Source organism: Camelus bactrianus, chromosome 1 (genome assembly GCF_048773025.1).
Source record: "Camelus bactrianus isolate YW-2024 breed Bactrian camel chromosome 1, ASM4877302v1, whole genome shotgun sequence".
Taxonomy (NCBI): Eukaryota; Metazoa; Chordata; class Mammalia; order Artiodactyla; family Camelidae; genus Camelus; species Camelus bactrianus.
Window position 1 is genome coordinate 109,457,268 of NC_133539.1, and position 20,208 is coordinate 109,477,475.

At 39.2% G+C, this 20,208-nt stretch overlaps 1 protein-coding gene across 10 annotated transcripts in view; it reads right to left on the reverse strand.

The window, feature by feature from the left end:
- CEP63 (centrosomal protein 63) overlaps nt 1-20,208 on the reverse strand; it is a 64,837-nt gene that overhangs the window by 40,110 nt on the left and 4,519 nt on the right. For all 10 annotated transcript variants that reach the window (XM_045511200.2, XM_045511201.2, XM_074370968.1 and 7 more), the window contains exons 2-3: nt 17,403-17,471; nt 16,293-16,470 (exon numbers count right to left, since the gene is read on the reverse strand). In XM_045511200.2, the coding sequence (XP_045367156.2) occupies nt 16,293-16,470; nt 17,403-17,446 (222 nt within the window). In that variant the 5' untranslated portion in view covers nt 17,447-17,471. The remainder of the gene's footprint in view (nt 1-16,292; nt 16,471-17,402; nt 17,472-20,208) is intronic.

Here is a 20,208-nt window from a genome sequence, read left to right on the forward strand (position 1 = left end):
TGTGACTTCATCTGTTCCTCTTTATAGTTCTGCCACTTTTGTATACAGGTAAGGGAGAGAGAGAAATTTAACTTAATTTAATTATTTTATTAGATACTTACAAATTAAGTTGTTTTTTTTTTTTTTTTTTGTCTTAGTTTGAGTTCCCCTAAAAGTGTGGACTTCAGGGCAGGTAGGTAATTGGAGGTGATCCCAAGAAGCACAGTGAGGAAATGGGGTGAGAGATCCAGAGAAGGAAGGAAAGCCAATGAAGTGTGTAACTGAGCCAATTTCTGCAGTGAGCAGCTGGAGCTGAATCTCACAGGGAACTCACCCAGGGACCAAACAGAACACATTTCAGAACTGTCCCTCTAAGGGCTAGGAAGGGGGAGAATTTATCCACCGATTCCAGGCCCTCCACTGCTTGAGGCTTGTCCCGGGAGTGCTAACTGCCCCCACACTCCCAGGTTTCCCCTGAGCGGCGTTCCAAGGTTCCAGAAAGAGCAGCACAGTATAGTGAGATGCTGGCAGCACACAGGGAGCTGCGTGTAATATCCGGGTACAATCGGGGGGCAAGGAGGAATACCTGCTACGGTTACATACCCCAAGGTTTCATATTTTACTCTGATGAAGTGTTTCTCTTCACCTTTCCTAATGTTCATTGCTTCTGCTTCAAGCATAGTTTCTCTAATATGAATATAGCTACACTATCTTTCTATTCAAAGTGTTTGCATGCTGTATACTTTAATTCTATACTTTACTTTCAACTTTGCTGTATCTTTAAAAACATCAAATAATTGAGTTCAATTATTTTTACCCAGTTGAACAATTTTTATCTTTTAATAGGCCATTTAGTGCCTTTACATTTAATGGACCTCTTTAGATTTAAAGCTATCATCTTATTAAGTCTTATTTCTTCTTAATAAGTATGTTCCTGTGTTCCTTTTTCTCTCTTTTCTTGCCTTCTTTGGGACTGATAACTTCTTATCACTTCATTTTTCTCCTATTAGATTGGAAGGTAATATCCTATTAATAGAGTAATACATACTTTTAACGGTTCTCTCAAGAGTAAAACATAGGTCTGTGACTTAACTAATCCAATGTTAATCAGTACTTTTACCAATTCCCAGGCCACACAAGGACTATAAAATACTTTAATTCCATTTACCACTGCCCTCGCCACCAACTTGACTAAAACGCCTTCATAATTCTACGTTAAACTGAAAAGGCTCTGGTTGTTATACACAGGCAACATTCCTTTAGATTTACCCACATATTTACTGTCCCCTTTCATTCCTTCCTTTATCTATTGAACTTCCATCTTGGATCACTTTCCTTCTGCCTGTAGAACATTCTTTAGTATTTCCTTGGCGCAGGTCTGCTAGGGACAAATTCAATTTTTGTTGCTCTGAAAATGTCTCTACTCCATCTTTATTCTGAATATAGAATTTATTTATGGTTTGGGAGGAAAAAAACTCATTTCTTTGTGGATAGCATTCTACTATCTTCTGACTTACTGTATTAGCTGACAAGTCATCTGTTAAGGGCCGTTTGCAGATAATCTTTTTTTTCTTGGTAAATATCTAGGGGGTTTTGTTGTTGTTGTTGTTGTTGTTTGCTTTTTGGATTTCCTCTGTCTTTAGTTTTCAACCTAGGTGAATAAATCTTTTTATTTACCTTGCTTGAGGTTCTTGGACTTCTTAAGGACATGGCCTTCCTCACTTCTGGCAACATCTCAGTCAGTTTATCTTCAGATACTGCTTTTGCCCATTCGCACTCTTTTTTCTCCTTCAGGGATTCCAAAAACACTCATGACATCTCTCTGTATCCTAGTTCTCTTCTCTCCTATATTTTCCATCATTCTGTCTGTGCTTCGTTTCAAACATTTTCTTCTGTCCTATCTTCCAGTTCACCAATTATCTCTTTATCATTAAGGCCTTAACTTTAGTTATTCTATTTTTCAACAGTATGATTTCCACTCATATTTGAATAGTTTCCAATTCTTTTCTGAAATGCTCAATCTTATCTTTTATCTCCTCGACACAATTAACAGAGCTACTGTAATTTCTTTTCCTTTTCTTATTTTACTTTCTTTTTTTAATTTTTAAAATGTTTTTATTTTTTAGATGAAGTATAGTCAGTGTACAATGTGTCTATTTCTGGTGTACAGCATAATGTTTCAGTCATACATATACATACATATATTCCTTTTCATATTTTTTTCAATATAGGTTACTACAAGATATTGCATATAGTTCCCTGTACAGCAGAAACTTGTTTTTTTTATCTATTTTATATATAGTAGTTAGTATCTGCAAACCCTCTCCTTTCCTTTTCTTGTTTCCTGTGAAGGCATCTCTCCCGGAGCTTGCCATGCTCACATATGGATCAGCTACTCTCTAGGCCAGAGGAATAGCTGTCATCTTGGGAACTCCCTTCACCATTATCTGGAGGCTTCCTATGCTTTTCTTCTTCTTGCTTTTTAAAAATTCTGTCATCTTCTTCTCAAGTTGACTTCTCATTTTGGTACAACATACTTTTGAGATCTTATATGTCTGAAAATATCTTTATTCTCTTTTCACATCTGACTGAAAGTTTGATTGGCTGTAGAATTTAGTAGTAAATTTCAGTCAGGATGTTTTTAGCTAAATGTGAATCATTCAGACTTTAACATTTGGTAACGGCAGACTAGGTATTCTGGGCCAGTCCATACTCTGAGTATAACTGTAAATTAGACTTTTTTTTTAAACTGTGCTTGAAGCTGAGTGTTAACAAGACAGGGAAGAATTAATTACCAGGCCAGAATCTGGGCTAGTCTAGAGGTCAAGGGAGGTGAGCCCAGGGTTTGGGGCAATTATTAGCTGAAACTAAAGAAGGCAGCTGAGAGGATAAGAGGCTGACTGGGGTTTTTGATAACTTCAAGGGGCTAAGAGAATCAAGGATTTGGTGCCCAAGGTAGCTCTGAATCCCCTCCTTGCTTTGGGTTGGGACCTTGAAAGGCTGCACCAAATGTAGAACCGGCTTTCTTGAAATTGCCACTTAACTGCAGACATTTGAATCTCTGAAATCAGTTTAAGATGATTTTACAGTGCTACTGGCATCTCCAAAGTGCGAGGGCTTCCAGGAACTTGGAAAAGGCAACTTAAGCAAAAACACTATTCTGGGTCTTATATTATTTCTTCAAATAATTTTGCAAATACAGTGCTTGATACCCACTCAGAAAGTAACTGCAGACACACAAGGAGACAACAGAAATGGAAAAAAAAAAAAAAAAAAAAAAGCAGAAGCTATAAAAGAGATCCGTGGCAAATCTAGATACTGGCATTATCAATTCTTCCTATCATTAAGAAGGTACTTTTTTAAGTGAAAGCAAGTTTATTTTGAAAGATACCCACTCCATAGACAGTGTGTGGGGCGTCTCAGAAGGCAAGAGAGAGAATGACCATGAGGTACGGAGTTGTAAGTTTTTATGGGCTGGGGTAATTTCATAGGCTAATGAGTAGGAGGATTATCCCAACTACTTTGGGGTAGGGGCTAGGATTTCCATGAATTGGGCCCTTGCCCACTTTTGGACCTTTTATCATCAGCCTAGGAACTGTCTTGGCACCTGAGGGTGTGCCATGAGGCTCAAGGTCTACTGGGTGTCGAATCTTCCACCATCGTGGTTCTAATCAGTCTGTCCTGTCCCCAGTCCCCTCAATGGCTATGCCCTGCCCCCCTTTCCTCAGAGATTTTATTCCCATAGTCTTATGGGGAGCAGAAGGGAGATGATCTGTCTTCTGAAGCTACTTAAGGGCTGAGTAGGGGCGTTGACCCTGCTTGTCAGGGAGTAAAAATCTCTGGCTGCCTGATCTAGTGGTCCCAGGGGCAGGACAGCTTCTTGTGTTGAGTCAGATGGTGGTATGGGGTGGAATCCTCACACAACCATCATCCTGATGTGGAACTGCTGTAACCACTTCCATAGCCTTCCTGTGAATCCTCTTGAAGATGAAGCACTTTTGCCACAGCACCAGAGTACAATAACTGTCTTTAAGTGACAAATGACTTAAAAAGCACGTTAAATACCAGATTACAGTGTAATCAATGGAGAAATTTGGTGACAATCACCAGAATTATGACTAATTACATTTAACCTACCAAATAATCCTAGTTAATTTACTGTTTTTCTGAGATGCCTCAGGGTTCCTCTTCCACAAACTTTCCATAACTTTCTGTTTCCATATTATTTTGTCCCTTATTTTCTTTTCCATTCAGAAGCAACCAGCTTTAGGACAAAATTTGTTTTCTTTTCCCTTAACAAACTGCAATTCCATTCCTCATACCTTCTTTTACTGAAAACACACAAATTACTCTCTGGCTGGGAAGGTACACTTGAAAAAAGCAAATAAAAAGGAGATAGTTACTAATTCCCAGGAAAACAAAAACACTATACAAGAAATAAATTTGATTATTGTTATGTTATCTGACTCGGCTGTGAATAATATTTACCATCTTAATAATATAAATACTGAATACCAACCTAATCAACAATTAAGATATACAATCCTGGCAGGATAAGGGGATGGAAATTTTACCTAAGAGAGTAAAGCCCTAACTTTTCATAATAGCAAGTCATTAGATAAACAGCTAAAACTGAAAATTAAGAAATATCATAAAATGTTATTTAGAAATATGAGAATACCAAAAGAAAGTTAAAGACATTGAGGTGACTGTCTCAGAGAAGCAAGAATCCCAGGTTCAGAGGAATGGGGCAGATGATCACTGTTCTTTCTTATGAAACTTTAGGAAGCAAGCATAAATATTAAATGTGAAGAAAAGATTATTTAATTTTATTTATTCACCAGGGTCTAGTTCATAATGGGCATGCAACAATATTTAAATTTCTTAAAGAAAAAGAGGAGGAAAAAAAGAGGTTAATTGCTGAGTGTGAGGAATGGTGTTAGGCAGACAGACGGGGGCCAAGGTTTGAAAACTGTCAGTATGGATGATATCATTTTAAATATAATTTACAGTTAACTCAATCTTCACAACAACACAGGGACGTAGGGACTATATCCTAATCTTACACTTGATGAGACAAGCTGAGAGGTTAAATTATTTGTCCAAGGCCATTCAGCTGAAAAAAGGCACAGCCAGGACTCCAAATTCCTTACTTGTTTCATTAGGTCTACCTGCTCTGCAGGGCATTAGAAGGTAACAGCAGCAGAAATGTCCATTAAAACCAATCCAATCCCAACAGCATCATCAGAAAATACATAAAGCACTCACTTATGAAACGAGTTGTTTATACTCATACTCCCCCCAAGTATAACCTGCAGATGGCCTGGAGCTGGTCACAACAGCAATGAACATGAGATAAGAACCTTGAAGTAGAATGTAAATCAACTCTGTCACAAATCACTGTTTAGTGCAACTGACATTTTTGTACAGCAAAACTTTCTATGAAGTGAAAGATACAATGTACTGATTTACATTCTGGTACAAACCTTTTATCTCACCATGGATCTTTCAACTGAGTAGCACTGGTTTATAGCACAGGACTAACTGCTTCTAGGTCTGAAACGTTCAAACAAATAAATGTGACAAGAACTTAAAGCCCTATATTCTAGTTTTTCTATCATGTGCTGTTCAAAGTAGATTATAAACATGTTATTACCAGTAACGGTGAAGTTACAATTTCACAGACAAACTCTATGGAATAGGTTCCTATTACTAGTGTTTGGTAAAAGCACTTTACCTCTAGAAACTGAATCAACTTTGAGCAACCCAATCAATGAAGCAGCAAAACTACCAAACAGCTACATTTTTAAATATCTTTTACGTCCCCAGGCCAAACTTGTAATCTACAAATCCTTACCACAGAACCTATCTACCCAATCCCTTTCATTCTCTTTAAGGTGTTAAATACCTCGGAGACACTGCAGGTTCCTTCCAGACCACCACAATACAGCAAATACTGCAACAAAGTGAGTCACATGAATTTTTCAGTTTCCTAGTGCATATAAATGTTATGTTTATACTGTACTGTAGTCTACTAAGTGTGCAAGAGCATTATGTCTAAAAAACAATGCACATATCTTAATTAAGAAGTACTTTATTGCTAAAAACAGAAAAAAGGCTAACCACCATGTGAATCTTCACTGAGTCATAATCCTTATGCTTGTGGAGGGTTTGAAATACTATAGGAATTACCAAAATTTGATAGAGACATGAAGTAAACGGGTGCCAAGAGACTTGTTTGATGCAAGGATGCCACAAACTTTCAATCTGTAAAAAACACAATACTGCAAAGTGCAGGAGAGTGAAGCATAATAGAACAAGGTATGCTCATAATGCAGTAATGCCCTTGACATTGTAACTAACCTACAGAAATAAGTTTAAACAGTCTCCGAGTGACTAAATATTCTCATGATCACACACACACAGGAATTTCCTTAGTGGGTTTCTAACAAAATAAATAACCTAGATATCTATATATATACAGATGACCCCTGAACAACATGGGTTTGAACTGCACAGGTCTACTTATACAGGGATATTTTTCAATAGATAAGCACTACATACATACAACATCCAAGGTTGGTTGAATCCCCGATTCAGAACTACAGATACAAGGGCCAACTGTAAAGTTACATGCGGATTTTCGACTGCACAGGGCATTGGATGCCACTAAAGAAAGCCTGGGTTACTCAAAGATCAACTGTCCAGTGTTTTGTTTTTTTCTAGGAAAGCACTATTGCTTCAATTTACTAAACAGAATTACTTTTGTTTTGCCCCAGGAGAAATAAAGAAGTAGTAACTAAAGTTGCTAGACAAGAACTGACCCTACCTAAATCATCATTTAAAAAAAATCAAATTATCAGTCCATGTACTTTTTTTTTTTAATCACCTTTTATACATCTGCATGAGGTATAATTTTAAAATATATTCTCAAAAGTCTACCCAAATTTTAAAATAAATTGGTTTAGCAAGTGACATTCTCAGAACACTGAATCCAAAATGGCCAATATTGCTATGTACAGTTGAGCCTTGAACAACATGGTTTAACTGCATGGGTCCACCTACATGTGGATTTTTTTCAATAATAATACAGTACTACATGAATTCTCAAGTATGGAATCACAGATAAGGAGGGTTGACTGTAAAGTTAAATGTGGATTTTCAAGTGTGTTGGGGGTCAATGCCCCTAACCCACACATTGTTCCAGGGTCAACTGCATTGCTTTGACCCAAAGTGTGAATGGCCAACCATTGAGAGATTCTCTTGAAAAGGAATAAATACTTTGTGAAGCCTAACTCTTTCCTTGTGAGGTGACATGGAACCTTTCTAAAATATCCTTGATAAGTGAGTGTCACCAACAGAATCATAATCTCAGTGGACCATTCACAGAAGCTAAATGACAGCACTAACAAGTGGTGATCCCACTGGTAGGAAAGCCCATCTAAGTGGGGCTTGGGACCAGTGTTTCCCTACGACTCTTCCAGTCCTTCTGAGATTGACATTGATGCCAGAAATTCAGAGGCAATTTCTGCACTTATAAATGCTTTTTGCCTCTCTTCTAATATTCAATGTTCTTATTACTGTACCAGCTAAATTAAGAGAAATGAAGTCAGTCTTTCTTTTCTTTTTTTTTAAATTTTTTTTGTGGAGGGAGGTGATTAGGTTTATTTATTTATTTGGTTTTTCAGTGGAGGCACTGGGGATTGAACCCAGGACTTCATGCATGCTAAGCAGGCACCTGACCGCTGAGCTATCCTCTCCCCGCTAAATGAAGAGAAATCAATGAGCAAGTATTATTAAGCTTTTTCCCCAAATCACCAATAACTATGAGTGGTGAGATCACAAATAATTTTTATTTTCCTTTTTTCTTTCTTTTCCCCTAATTTTCAACAATTTTTTAAAAAAGAGCTTCCTGAATTTTAGTTTAAATCTAACCAAAAGAGATAAATTATTGAATCTGGGTCTTAACTTTTTTTTTTTTATTAATAGACCTTATTTTTTTAGAGCAGTTTCAGGTTCACAGCAGAAATGAGCAGAAAATACAGAGTTTTCACATAGCCCTCCCCCCACACAACATACTTCCCTACCCTCAACATTACTCATCAGTGTGGCTTATTTGGTACAATAGATGAATCAACATGGGCACATTATTATCAACCAAAGTCCATAGTTTACATTAGGATTCAATCTAAATGTTGTACATTCTATGGGTTTTGACAAATGCATAATGACATGTAGCCACCACTATTGTATCATACAGAGTAACTCATTGCCCTAAAAATCCCTTGTGCTTCATCAATTCATTCCTCCCTCCCTCCCTCTCCCCAAATCCCTGGAAACCACAGTTTTTTTTATTGTTTCTGTAGCTATGCCTTTTCCAGAATGTCATTTGGTTGGAATCGTACAGTTTGTAGCCTTTTCAGACTGGCTTCTTTCATTTAGTAATATGTCTTTTAAGTTTCTTCCATGTCTTTCATGGCTTGATAGCTTATTTCTTTTTTTTTTTTAACTGCACATGCATTTTTAAATTTATATATATGTACTGTTCATTGTTTCTAAGAACATTTACAGCTTTAGCTTTTTAAACTTACATAGTGTTATCAAAGGAATAAAACCAACCACAAAATAAGAATTCAAAAAGATACATACACCCTGCTGTTAACAGCAACATTATTCATAATTTATATTTATAAATTTATAATCATTTATAATTGCCAACATATGGAAGCATCCTAAGTACACATCAATAGTTGAATAGATAATGAAGATGCAGCATATATATGTAATGGAATACAGCTCACCCATAAGAAGGATATTTTGCCATTTGCAGCCCTTCATTCACTTTTTTTTTTCACTTCAAAAACCAGAACTTTATAACCAGCATGAACATTTTCATTACATCAAAAACATCAAAATACCTAGAAATAAACTTAACCAAGGAGGTTACCTATCCTCTGAAAACTGAAATGACACACAAAATTGAAAAGATTTCTTGTGCTCTTGGATTGAAAGTATCAACACTATCAAAATGGCCACACTACCCAAAGCAATCCACAGATTCAATGCAACCCCTGTCAAAATAGTCACGACATTCCTCACAGAACTAGAACAAACAACTCCAAAATTTACAAGGAACCACAAAAGACCCTGAACTGCCAAAGCAATCTTTTGTACGCGTCTGTTTTTTTCCCTCTTTCTTCTTTTTGTTTTCTTTCCTTATGGTTTGATGACTAGAGAAGGTCTTTTAACATTTGTTGTAAAACTGGTTTGGTGGTGCTGAAATCTTTTAGCTTTTGTTTATCTGTGAAGCTTTTGATTTCTCCATCAGTCTGAACGAGAGCCTTGTTGGGCAGAGTATTCTTGGTTGTAAGTTTTCCCTTCATCACTTTAAATATTGTCATGCTGCTCCCTTCTGGCCTGTAGAGTTTCTGCTGAAAAATCAGCTGATAACCTTACGAGAGCTCCCTTGTATGTTATTTGTTGCTTTTCCCTTGCTAATTTTAATATTTTCTCCTTATCCTTAATTGTGGTCAATTTGATGACTATGTGCCTTGGCATGTTCCTCTTTGAGTTGATCCTGTATGGTACTCTCTGTGCTTCCTGGACTTGGGTGACTGTTTCCTTTCCCAAGTTGGGAAAGTTTTCAGTGATTATCTCTCCAAAAAGTTTCTCAGGTCCTTTCTCTCTCTCTTCTCTTTCTGGGACCCCTATAATGTGAATATCATTGTGCTTCATGTTGTCCCAGAGTTCTCTTAAACTATCCTCGTTTCTTTTCATTCTTTTTTCTCTTCTGCAGTAGTGATCTCCACTGATCTGTCTTCTAGCTCACTGATCCGTTCTTCTGCATCATTTAGTCTATTCTTGGTTCCTTCTAGTGTGTTACTCATTTCAGTGATTTTATTCTTCAACTCTGGGTGTTCTTTATATTTTCTAACTCTTTGCTAAAAACATCAGTGTGTGCACCTATACTCCTCTTGAGTTCTCTGACCATCTTTGCCATCATTACTTTAAAACTCTTTCTCAGATAAATTGCCTATCTCCTCATCACTTACTTCTGGGATTTTATTTTGTGCCTTGGCCTGGGGGATATTCCTTTGCCACCTCATATCATCTATCTTTCTGTGTGTTTGTGGATTCCTTCCACAGGCTTTGGGATTGTTGTTTTCTTATTTCTAGTATCTGCCCCTGGTGGATGAGGCTGGACTAGAGGCTTACGCAGGTTTCCTGGCAGGAGGAGCTGGTGCTTGTCCACTGCTGGGTGAAGCTTGGTCCTGGACCTCTGGTGGGCAGGGCCGTGTCTAGAGGTCTTTGCGACCCAGGAAGTCTGCTGATGGTGGGGCTGTGTTCTCACCCTACATGTTGTTTGGCTTGAGGCTGTTGGGTGGGGCTAGGTCTTGGTGCTAATGATCCAATCAAGATGTCAGCCTCCAGGAAAGCTCATATAGATGAACACTTCTGGAATGACCACCACCAGCTTTTATGTACCCTGAGTGAGCTGCAGCTATCTCCCATGTCTCCAGGAGACCCTCCAAATCCAGCAGGCAGGCCTGGCCCAGGTTCCCATGAAATCACTGCTTCTGCCCTTGGACCTGGCACATGCGAGCTTCTGTGTACGTTTGCCAAGCAAATGGAGTCTCCATTTCCCCCAGCCCCATGGGGCTCCCGGAACCAAGCCCCGCTGGCCTCCAAAACCAGGTGTCCTGGGGTCTCCTTCTCCTCCCAATGCTGGAACCCCAGTCTGGGGAGCTTGACGTGGGGCTCACTCCTGTGGGAGGGCCTCTGTGACTTAACTATTCTTCAGCTTGTGGGTCACCCACCCGGGGGTTATGAGGCCCAATTATATTGCAAGCACCCCTGTCCTAACATCCTGCTGTGATTCTCTACGTTTCCAGTCACAGAAGATCTATTTTTTTTTGCTAAGTTCCAGTCTTTTTTTCTATGGTTGTTTAGCATTCAGTTGTGGTTTCGTTCTAGTTGTGAGGAAGAGGTGAGCTCCTAACACTCATCCATCTTGACCTGGATCCCTGGGGCTTAACTTTTTGTAGTAAGCATACAATGAGGCCAAAAACAATATTCACCAAATTCAATGATTGTTAACATGAGCATGTAATAGAATGAAGTTTTACAAAGATCATGTGACATACTTTATATTTTTATTTTCTAAATGACTTATGTATGTATTACATGTGACAGAGGTAACATGATCCTTGAAACAAATATTAATATTCTTATGCCATTTTCACCAATGAATTTTTCTTCTGAAAGAAACCATCAGAATTAAGATAGTGTAGAAACTATGTTGACACACAAATGCTTTCTCTGGGTTATAAACATGTATCACTGGTTCAAGATGGCAATGTAGGAAGATCCTGAACTCACCGCCTCCCACAGACTCACTGGATCTACAGCTAAACATGGAACAATTTCCTCTTTAAAAAAACCTAAAGGCTGGTTGAGGGATAACTATATATTGGGCAAATGAGAAGAAAAGCATATAAAATCCTATCGGGAAGACAGGGACACAATCTCACCATAAACCTCACCCCTGGTGTAGCAACTAACAACCAGAAGGGAACTCAAAACCCAGAGCTTCTCCCTGAGTAGCAAAGGGTTCAAATCCACATTGGGCAGCCTACCTTTTAAGACATGAACTTGAGACATGAGCCCCCAGTAAGCTAATATTTGAAAACCAGTGAGTCTTGTATCACAAGACCCACAGAACAAAAGAGATCTGAGAAACACCTTTTAAAGGGCTCATGTGCTCAGACTCACTCACCCGAGGGCCCAACTCGGAGGAAGCCAATCATGCCTAGATTTAAAGCAGACAGCCCACCTGCTCTTATTAAAACCTTAGCCTGAGGGGCAGGCATCTGCTTTAACACACACATCTAGAAGTCTGCTGGAACACTCTCTGGGAACAGACTGGCAGGCACCACCTTTGCCACAATCTGGAGCACCAGTATCTCCTGGAAGGGAGCCTTTACACACATCCGGTTTCCTGATTTCTGCAGCTGCTGCCCAGAATATGACTCTTGACTACTTGGCTCTGGAAGCCGAGGGAGCTTGTGGGTCCTGTGGGACTATAATAACGGGTGTCACCCGTCATGCCCCCGTCTGGTGCCCGGATTTTTGTGACTGCTGCTAGGGGATGCCTCTACATCAACTGGTTCTGGTGGTCAGTGGGACTTAACACTCATGGGTCCTACAGGACTGTAGCCCAAGGAACAAGAGTTCTTCAACAGCTATCACCCCCAGGGCACAGCAAGAGGCAACAGACCCAAGGGCTCAGTCTTTCTGTAAAGGGGGACTATTAACTGATCATGACTGCTGCCCAAGAGGCAAGCTTCTGACCAGGCACGCATCTGGCGGCTCGCTGTAATCCTTTCTAGAGACCTTGGAGGGCAGGTGCTACCTTCGCTCTCCCAGTGCTGCCTCCAGTGCACCTGTGTCTCCTAGAGGGTAGCTACATATGTGCTAGTGCCGAAGCCCAGGGGATGCCCCTTGATTGACTAGCTCTGGCAGCTGGAGGGGCTTGCATTCCTGGATCCCACAAGACTGTGGCAATCAGAGGGATATTCCTTGGCAGGCTACCAACCCCAGGGCACTGCACAGAAAGGAGAATGAGGCACATTCCCCGGAATTTCTGTGAAAGAGTCCTCTTCACTTATCCTGGACATTTGTCTTAAGGGCAGGCTTCAGCTCTGGGTCACATTTAGTGACCTAAGGAGCTGCTCTCAGGGAACGCAGGCTGTGGATGCCATCTTGGTACTCTTTCTCTGCCTTGCTCCAGCCTTCTGGTATCTCCCAGAAAGGAGCTTATACACTCATCTGGAGCCCACCCAGTGGACACGTCCAGAGCGCCCGGCTCTGAAAGCAAATGGGACTCACCCTGGCAGCCCCTCAGGACTGTATATATTTGCATACTTTAAAAAGCTGCTGCCTGAGGGTCTGGCTTCCAGTCAGCCTGAATCTAGGTGCTGAGATCCTCCACTTTGAAATGGTGACAAGTCTTGGCACATCCTCAGCTACTGGGAGCTATTAAAAATATAACAGGCTGGCTGGGCAAGCACAGAGGTTTTAGAGATAACCAGGAGCTGAGGCAGGGCTGAACAACAGGGCTCATCTCCTACACAAGCCACCCCTGCAAGGCTGGAAGAGGTGGTGGTTTCATCTACTGGACTGAAACCAACAGAGAGTTAAGCAGAATGAAGACAAAGGAATATTTTCCAAATGAAAGAACAAGATCAACCTCAGAAAAAACCTTAATGAAATGGAAATAAGTAATTACCTGATAAAGAGTTCAAAGTCATGGTCATAAAGGTACTCAATGAACTGGGAAAAAGAATGAACACAGTGAGAACTTCAATAAAAAGATGAGAACTATAAGAAAGTACTGACTAGAAGTCACAGAGCTGAAGATACAATAATTGAACTGAAGAACACACTGGAGAGGTTCGACAGCAGACTAGATGAAGCAGAAGAAAGGATCACTCAACTCAGAAACAAGGCAGTGGGAGTCACTCAAACAGAGCAGCAAAAAGAAAAAAGAATTTAAAAATGTGACGACAGTTTAAGAGACTTATGAGACAACATCAAACAGATTAATACTCACTTTATAGGGCTCCCAGAAGGAGAAGAAAGAAGAGGGCAGAAAACTTATTTGAAACAATAATGGCTGAAAGCTTCTCTAACTTGGAGGGGAAAACAGATATCCAGATCCAGGAAGCCCTGAGAGTTCCAAATAAGATGATACCAAAGAGACCCACACCAAGACACGTTATAATTAAAATGTCAAAGTTAAACACAAGGATAGAAGTTTAAAAGCGGCAAGAGAGAAAAATCCAGTTCTGTACAAGGGAACCTCCACAGAACTAGCAGCAGATTTTTCAGCAGAATCTTTGCAGGCCAGAATGCATGATATATCCAAAGTGCTGAAAGAAGAAAACTTCCAACCAAGAATACTCCATTCAGCAAAGTTTTCATTCAGAATTGAAAAAGAAATAAGAGTTTTTCAGACAAGCAAAAGTTAAAGGAGTTCATCACCACTAAACAGGCCTTATAAGAAATTTTAAAGGGACTTCTGTAAGCTGAAAAGAAAGATCGCTAATTAGTAACAAGAACACATATGAAAGTGTAAATCTCACTGGAGAAGTAAAAAAATCAAAAAATACCTTGAGAAAAACAAAAATGGAAATGTAAAATACCAAAATTTATGGAATACAACAAAAGCAGTTCTGAGGCAAGTTCATAGTGATAAATACCTACCTCAAGAAACAAGAAAATCCTCAAACAATCTAACTTTATACAGCAAGGAAATAGAAAAAGAAGAAACAAAGCCCAAAGCTTGTACGAGAAAGGAAATAAAAACTAGAGCAGAAATAAATAAAGCCTAAAATGACAACAGAAAAGATCAATGAAACTAAGAGCTAATGATAAGTCAAACTGACAAAACTTTAGCTTAGACTCACCAAGAAAAAAAGAGAAAAAACCCAAATCAGAAATGAAAGAGGAGACGTTACAACTAACACCACAGAAATACAGATTAGAGAGACTACTATGAACAATTACATGACAACAAATTGGACAACCTAGAAGAAATAGATAAACTCCTATCAACATACAAGCTACTAAGACTGAATAATGATGAAACAGAAAATCTGAATGGACCAATTACTAACAAGTAGATTGAATCAGTAATCAAAAACCTCTCAATAAACAAAAGTCCAGGACCAAATGGCTTCACTGATGAACCTTACTAAGCATTCAAAGAAGAATTAATATTAATCCCTCTCAAATTCTTCCAAAAACTAGAAGAGGGGGGAACTTATCCAAACACATTTTATGAGGCCAGTACTACCCTATACCAAAACCATACGAGAGCCATAGAAAGAAAGAGAAAGAGAGAGAGAGAGAGAGAGAGAAAGAAAGAAAGAAAGAAAGAAAGAAAGAAAGAAAGAAAGAAAGAAAGAAAGAAAGAAAGAAAGAGAGAGAGAGAGAGAAAGAAAGAAAGAAAGAAAGAAAGAAAGAAAGAAAGAAAGAAAGAAGGAAAGAAAGAAAGAAAGAGTTACAGACTAATAACCCTGATGAACACAGATGCAAAAATTCTCAACAAATATTGGGAAAACTGGACAGCCACATGCAAGAGAATAAAGCTGGACCACTATCTTACACCATACACAAAAAATAACTCAAAATGGTTTAAAGACTTGAACGTAAGACCTGAAACCATAAAACTCTAGAAGAAAACATAAGCAGTAAGCTCCTTGACATAGGTCTTCGTGCTGGTTTTTTGAATCTGACACCAAAAACCAGAATCAGTAAAAGCAAAACTACACAAGTGGCACCACGTCAAAGTAAAAAGCTTCTGCACAGCAAAAAGGCAACCTACTGAATGGGAGAAAATAATTGAAAATCATGTATCTGACCAGCGACTGAGATCCAAAATATACAAAGAACTCATACAATTTAATAGCAAAAAAGCAAACTATCCAATTAAAAAATGGGAAGAAGATACAAACAGATATTTTTCCAAAGATGACACACAGATGGCCAACAGGAACATGAAAAGATGGTCAACATCACTAATCATCATGGAAATGCACATCAGAACCACAATGAGATAGCAAATCACACCCTGCACGATGGCTATTATCAAAAAGGTAACAAATAACAAGTATTGGCAAGGATGTGGCCAAAAGGAGCCCTTGTGCACTGTTGGTAAGAATGTGAATTGGTGCAACCATTACGGAAAATAGTACAGAGATTCTGCAAAAAATTAAAAACAGGACTACCATACAATTCAGCAATTCTACTTCTGTGTATTTTTCTGAAGAAAACAAAAAATTCTAATTCAAAAAGATACATACACCCCCATGTTCACTGCAGCATTACTTATAATGACCAAGATGTGGAAATAACCCATCTATTGATGGACGAATGGATAAAGAAACTGTGGTACATAGAGAATATTATTCAGCCATAAATAAAAAATGTTGCCATTTGCTGCAGCATGGATGGACCTTGAGGGCATCACACTAAGTGAAATATTTCAGACAGAGAAAAACAAATACCGTATGATCCCTCTTACACGTGGAATCTAAAAAACAACAAACTCACAGATACAGAGAACAGATTGGTGGTTGCAAGAGGCAAGGCTTAGGTAAGGGGTGGGAGAAATGGGTGAATGGTGTTTTGTTTAAATAAATTGATTTAAAAATTTTTTTAATGTTTCCCTCAACAAATATTTAAGAAACATATTTATTATAAAAGGCAAAGTGAAAATATCAAAAAGAGCAGTGAATCATCTGCTTTACCTCTTTGTGTTTCATATCCAATTGGCTCCTGAGAGCCTTAAGTTCCTGTTCACGGATGTCCAAGCAAGTTTCAAGAGCATGTGTCTGTCCTTCCCACTCAGATTTTTTATGAGCTACCATTATGTCAATCTGTTTCATGAGCTCCTGTAGTTCTGCTTCACAGGATGTCAAAAATCCCCTATAAATAAGAACAAACCCTTAAGAACGTATGTCCAAGTGGCTTTTCATCCTTCACATGTAAAAATGCAGATGCAGACCTACCCGAGGTGGAACAATGACAACAAATAAATTATCAGAAGCAAAGAACAGAGTCTCTGAGCTTGTCCTTTTAATGCGCATAAACGGTGATTATTTATTCCACAGGACAGTCTGTCTTCCTCTAATAGCCAACCTAAAGCATAAGTTATTTGGTCAAACACAAGGTTGACGTTTGAAGTCTGGCTTGTGAGTGAGACTTCCACAACCAACAACAGCCCTTCTGTATCATTTTAGGTAAGCTTTCAGCAAGAATCCAGGCAAGCCTATGTCACTCTCACAGCTAGCCAAATTTTTATCTTTGGAAACAAGCTGGCTATCAGGAGAATGACTATACAATTTTAAGAGCTGTTTCAAGAAATTCATCCTTGAGCCAAGTGTATTTCAACTATTTCTTTCCGCCTTATTATTAGAAACTTAGTGCAACCTACCTTATTACTGTAACTTACTGATATCCTTCAATGTTTCAGGAGATGCCTGACATTGCAAAGGTAAAAACAGAAGTGGACACAGATGTGCTGCACTCAAAGAGGTTTCCAGGAATGACCACAGAGAGAGAACTACTAAGGCTTAAGTACTTTTTTTAAAAAGCATGTGTTCTTAGAGTCACAAAATCTGCACAGGCTTTGCTTTTTAAGAGTAGAAAATTTAAAGTGGGATGAAGGCAAGCGTTCAGCTTCGCACTGCTGAAACGAGGCAAACACCCCAGAGAGATGCTGTACACAACATGACACGGATCAGCCGAGCTTTTGCTCCCACTTCTGCTTCTACACCCAAAGCACAACAAGGTCAGAGGCATAACTCAGATATGCTTTTTAAACTCAGTGAGAAGCTTAGGGTCAAAAGCCAACTTACCCATCACGTCCCCGATTTTGTATTCCTTCCAACAAAGCCTCCATCGCCAAATCCCCTTTGTTTTGGCAACTGGGAAAGCAAAACAGTCAGTCAGGAGAAAATTCATTTTTTTATGTTCTAACTTTTCAACTTACAAACTTAAGAATGTGAATGAATGCATACAAAAAATAATGAGAAAACGCAGCACTTCTTAGGATGACTGTAGAAACAGTCAAGGAGCATCTCTTCAAGAAATACTAGAACCAAACACATTTCAGACTAAAAGAAAATAACTTAATATGATCTGAATTGCTGTCGACAGTCCCCCCGCACAACTGAAATCAAATGCCACACTGTGGCATCCCTACGTCCTCATGTAAGGGTGGGCCCGGGGCGGGATGGGGTGCTAGAAGCAGAGGGACACCGACACTTACAAAATGAGAGGAAGAAATTAGGGGGTCACACTGGTCAGAGTAAAAGTGTAGTTTTTTTTTTTAAACAGATATTGTAAAACAATTAAATGCCCTGAGCTTGAGCTCTTTGGTCCATCACGGGAGAGCCTATTCACCCTCTGGATGACAGGCCCATGAAGCTCCTAGAACACCCTCCCTCCCCTGAGAGGCAGCTGTGTGGGCCCTCCCTCTGCACGTCATTGCTCCTGGTCCTTAACAAGTTCTTGCAGAGGAGTTACACCACACTGCAAATGTTTTCTGCACATCCTTTTCCCTTACTATTCAACCCTCTAGGTCAGAAAACCAGTTTTGTTCATTCCCGCAGCTCCAGAGCTTAGTGCAGCATTTCTACCTGGTCTGAGCTGGAGGCTTTTGGCTGAACTTACCTCAATTCCCCTCCCTTTCTACCTCCCCAACTACGCAAACTGGAGAACCAGAGAGAGGAGTCTAGCATAGAAAGAGGGGACGGGAGATGGAACAGATTCTCATAGAAAGGGAGAGACACACCACAAAGAACGGAAGGTGAGAAGGAGAGAGGAAGGACCACCCTTAAATTCGGAAGTGCCAATGAGTAGTACCTGCTATAGGTTTCTCACCTCTTACCACAAATCTTCAAATTTCATCAACATCAGACTACTTTTCACTCCTGAGAAACAGCTTTTTTCCTTAAACCTTCATAAGCTCAACCGTGAATTAGTCTTTAGATAATTCCCAAAGACTGGGTGCAGGTTCCACCCCTTTGTCCTAATGCCTTGTGTTCAAATTATACTGCTCTGAGACGAGGACTCCTCCATACAACAAAGAATTCAGTGTCGTACTAACCACTAGATATATACAGATGAAACAGCCCCTTTCAAGGAATTAATAGCCCAGTATGGGAAAGAAAAAATTAACCAAAATGTTCCCCTAGTGTGATAAATGTAGTGACAGAGGCATACATAGGGTGTCCTGGAGACACAGGAGAACAAAAAGACTGGGAAATACAATCACAGCATAGTATTTGCATCTATTTCTAAAGTTACTAACAGGAGTATTAAGTATTCACGCACAAATATGGCAGAGGAAATTTTTTTCCAGTTGATTTATTCTTCATATTACACCAACATTAGATAAAACGAAAACCTAAAGAAAAAGCTTTTCAGGTTCTACTCCACTTTCTTTCAAAGGATGATACGGTCAATTACAGCCCAGCACAGATTCTGTGTTTTGATCCACTCTAGGGAACTGAGCAGCAGTACACAGTTCCCACAGCACCATGTAGGTGGGGACCCAGGATAGAGTCATGCTCTGCAACTACCTAGCTGTGTATTCTTGGGCTTTAGTTTTTACCTCTATAAAGTGAGGGGCATGACCTGTATCATCTCCAAGGTTTCTTCCAGCTTTTTATTGGGATTCTAACAGCCAATTACACGTCTACTGTATCACACCCCTGAAAACCCTACAAGGGTATTTATTAAACATGTAGGAAAGTGCTATTCCTAAGGACAGTGCTACCAGTTATTCACAACTACCATTACTAAAATTATACTTCTTTAGGTCATGTCATTCTCAAATAATACATTTAGTAATATATATTAGTAATACAGATTTAGTAACATACAATACATTAGTATATTTTCTGGATGACACTGTTTAGTGATTAGCAATATTTATAATAGAAGTTAACAGTCACTGAATGCTCAACTGTTCTGTCTTGTTTATACTGTCTAATTCAATCTTCATAACATTCATAAAAGATAGGTAATGCTACTCTGAGGAAACTGAGACTCGGAAGGTTAAATAACCACTATAGTCCTAGGATTCAAACCTAGGCAGTGTGACCAAGTTCCAGCCAATGTGCAATCTTTACATATTTTACAGTATTCCAGATCTTAAAATACATCAGCATAGCTTCTTTTGATTTAATAATGCCTTCTTAGCATAAACAAAACCAAACCAAATTGAAGTCTGGACACAGGAAAAAATATAAACTGAAGGATGGCATCACCACCAGACGGCCACTAGATGGAAGCAGCACAGTAGTGAAAACGGTCCACATGGGGGAAAACTGCCATTTCAGAAATCAAAATCATGGTCTGAGACTAAGACAAGGACATCTGTTCTTTAAAAAAAAGTAGGGATCCAGGCCGGGGGAGGGGGATGTTAATATATTAACATTCTCTGTGGAAAATAATCTTACTAATATAAAATATTTTTACGATTAATTTTTTTTAACAATACTTTCACCACCTGCTTGAGCAGCTGACAAAGCATCAGTTCTCATCCCTCAGGTAAACAGCAAGGACTCCGATCTTCTGTGGACTTCTCTCATCTGCGTATCTCCTGCTATATCTCTGACTCTTTTCCTAACCAACCTGACCCTCATTCAGCTCCAT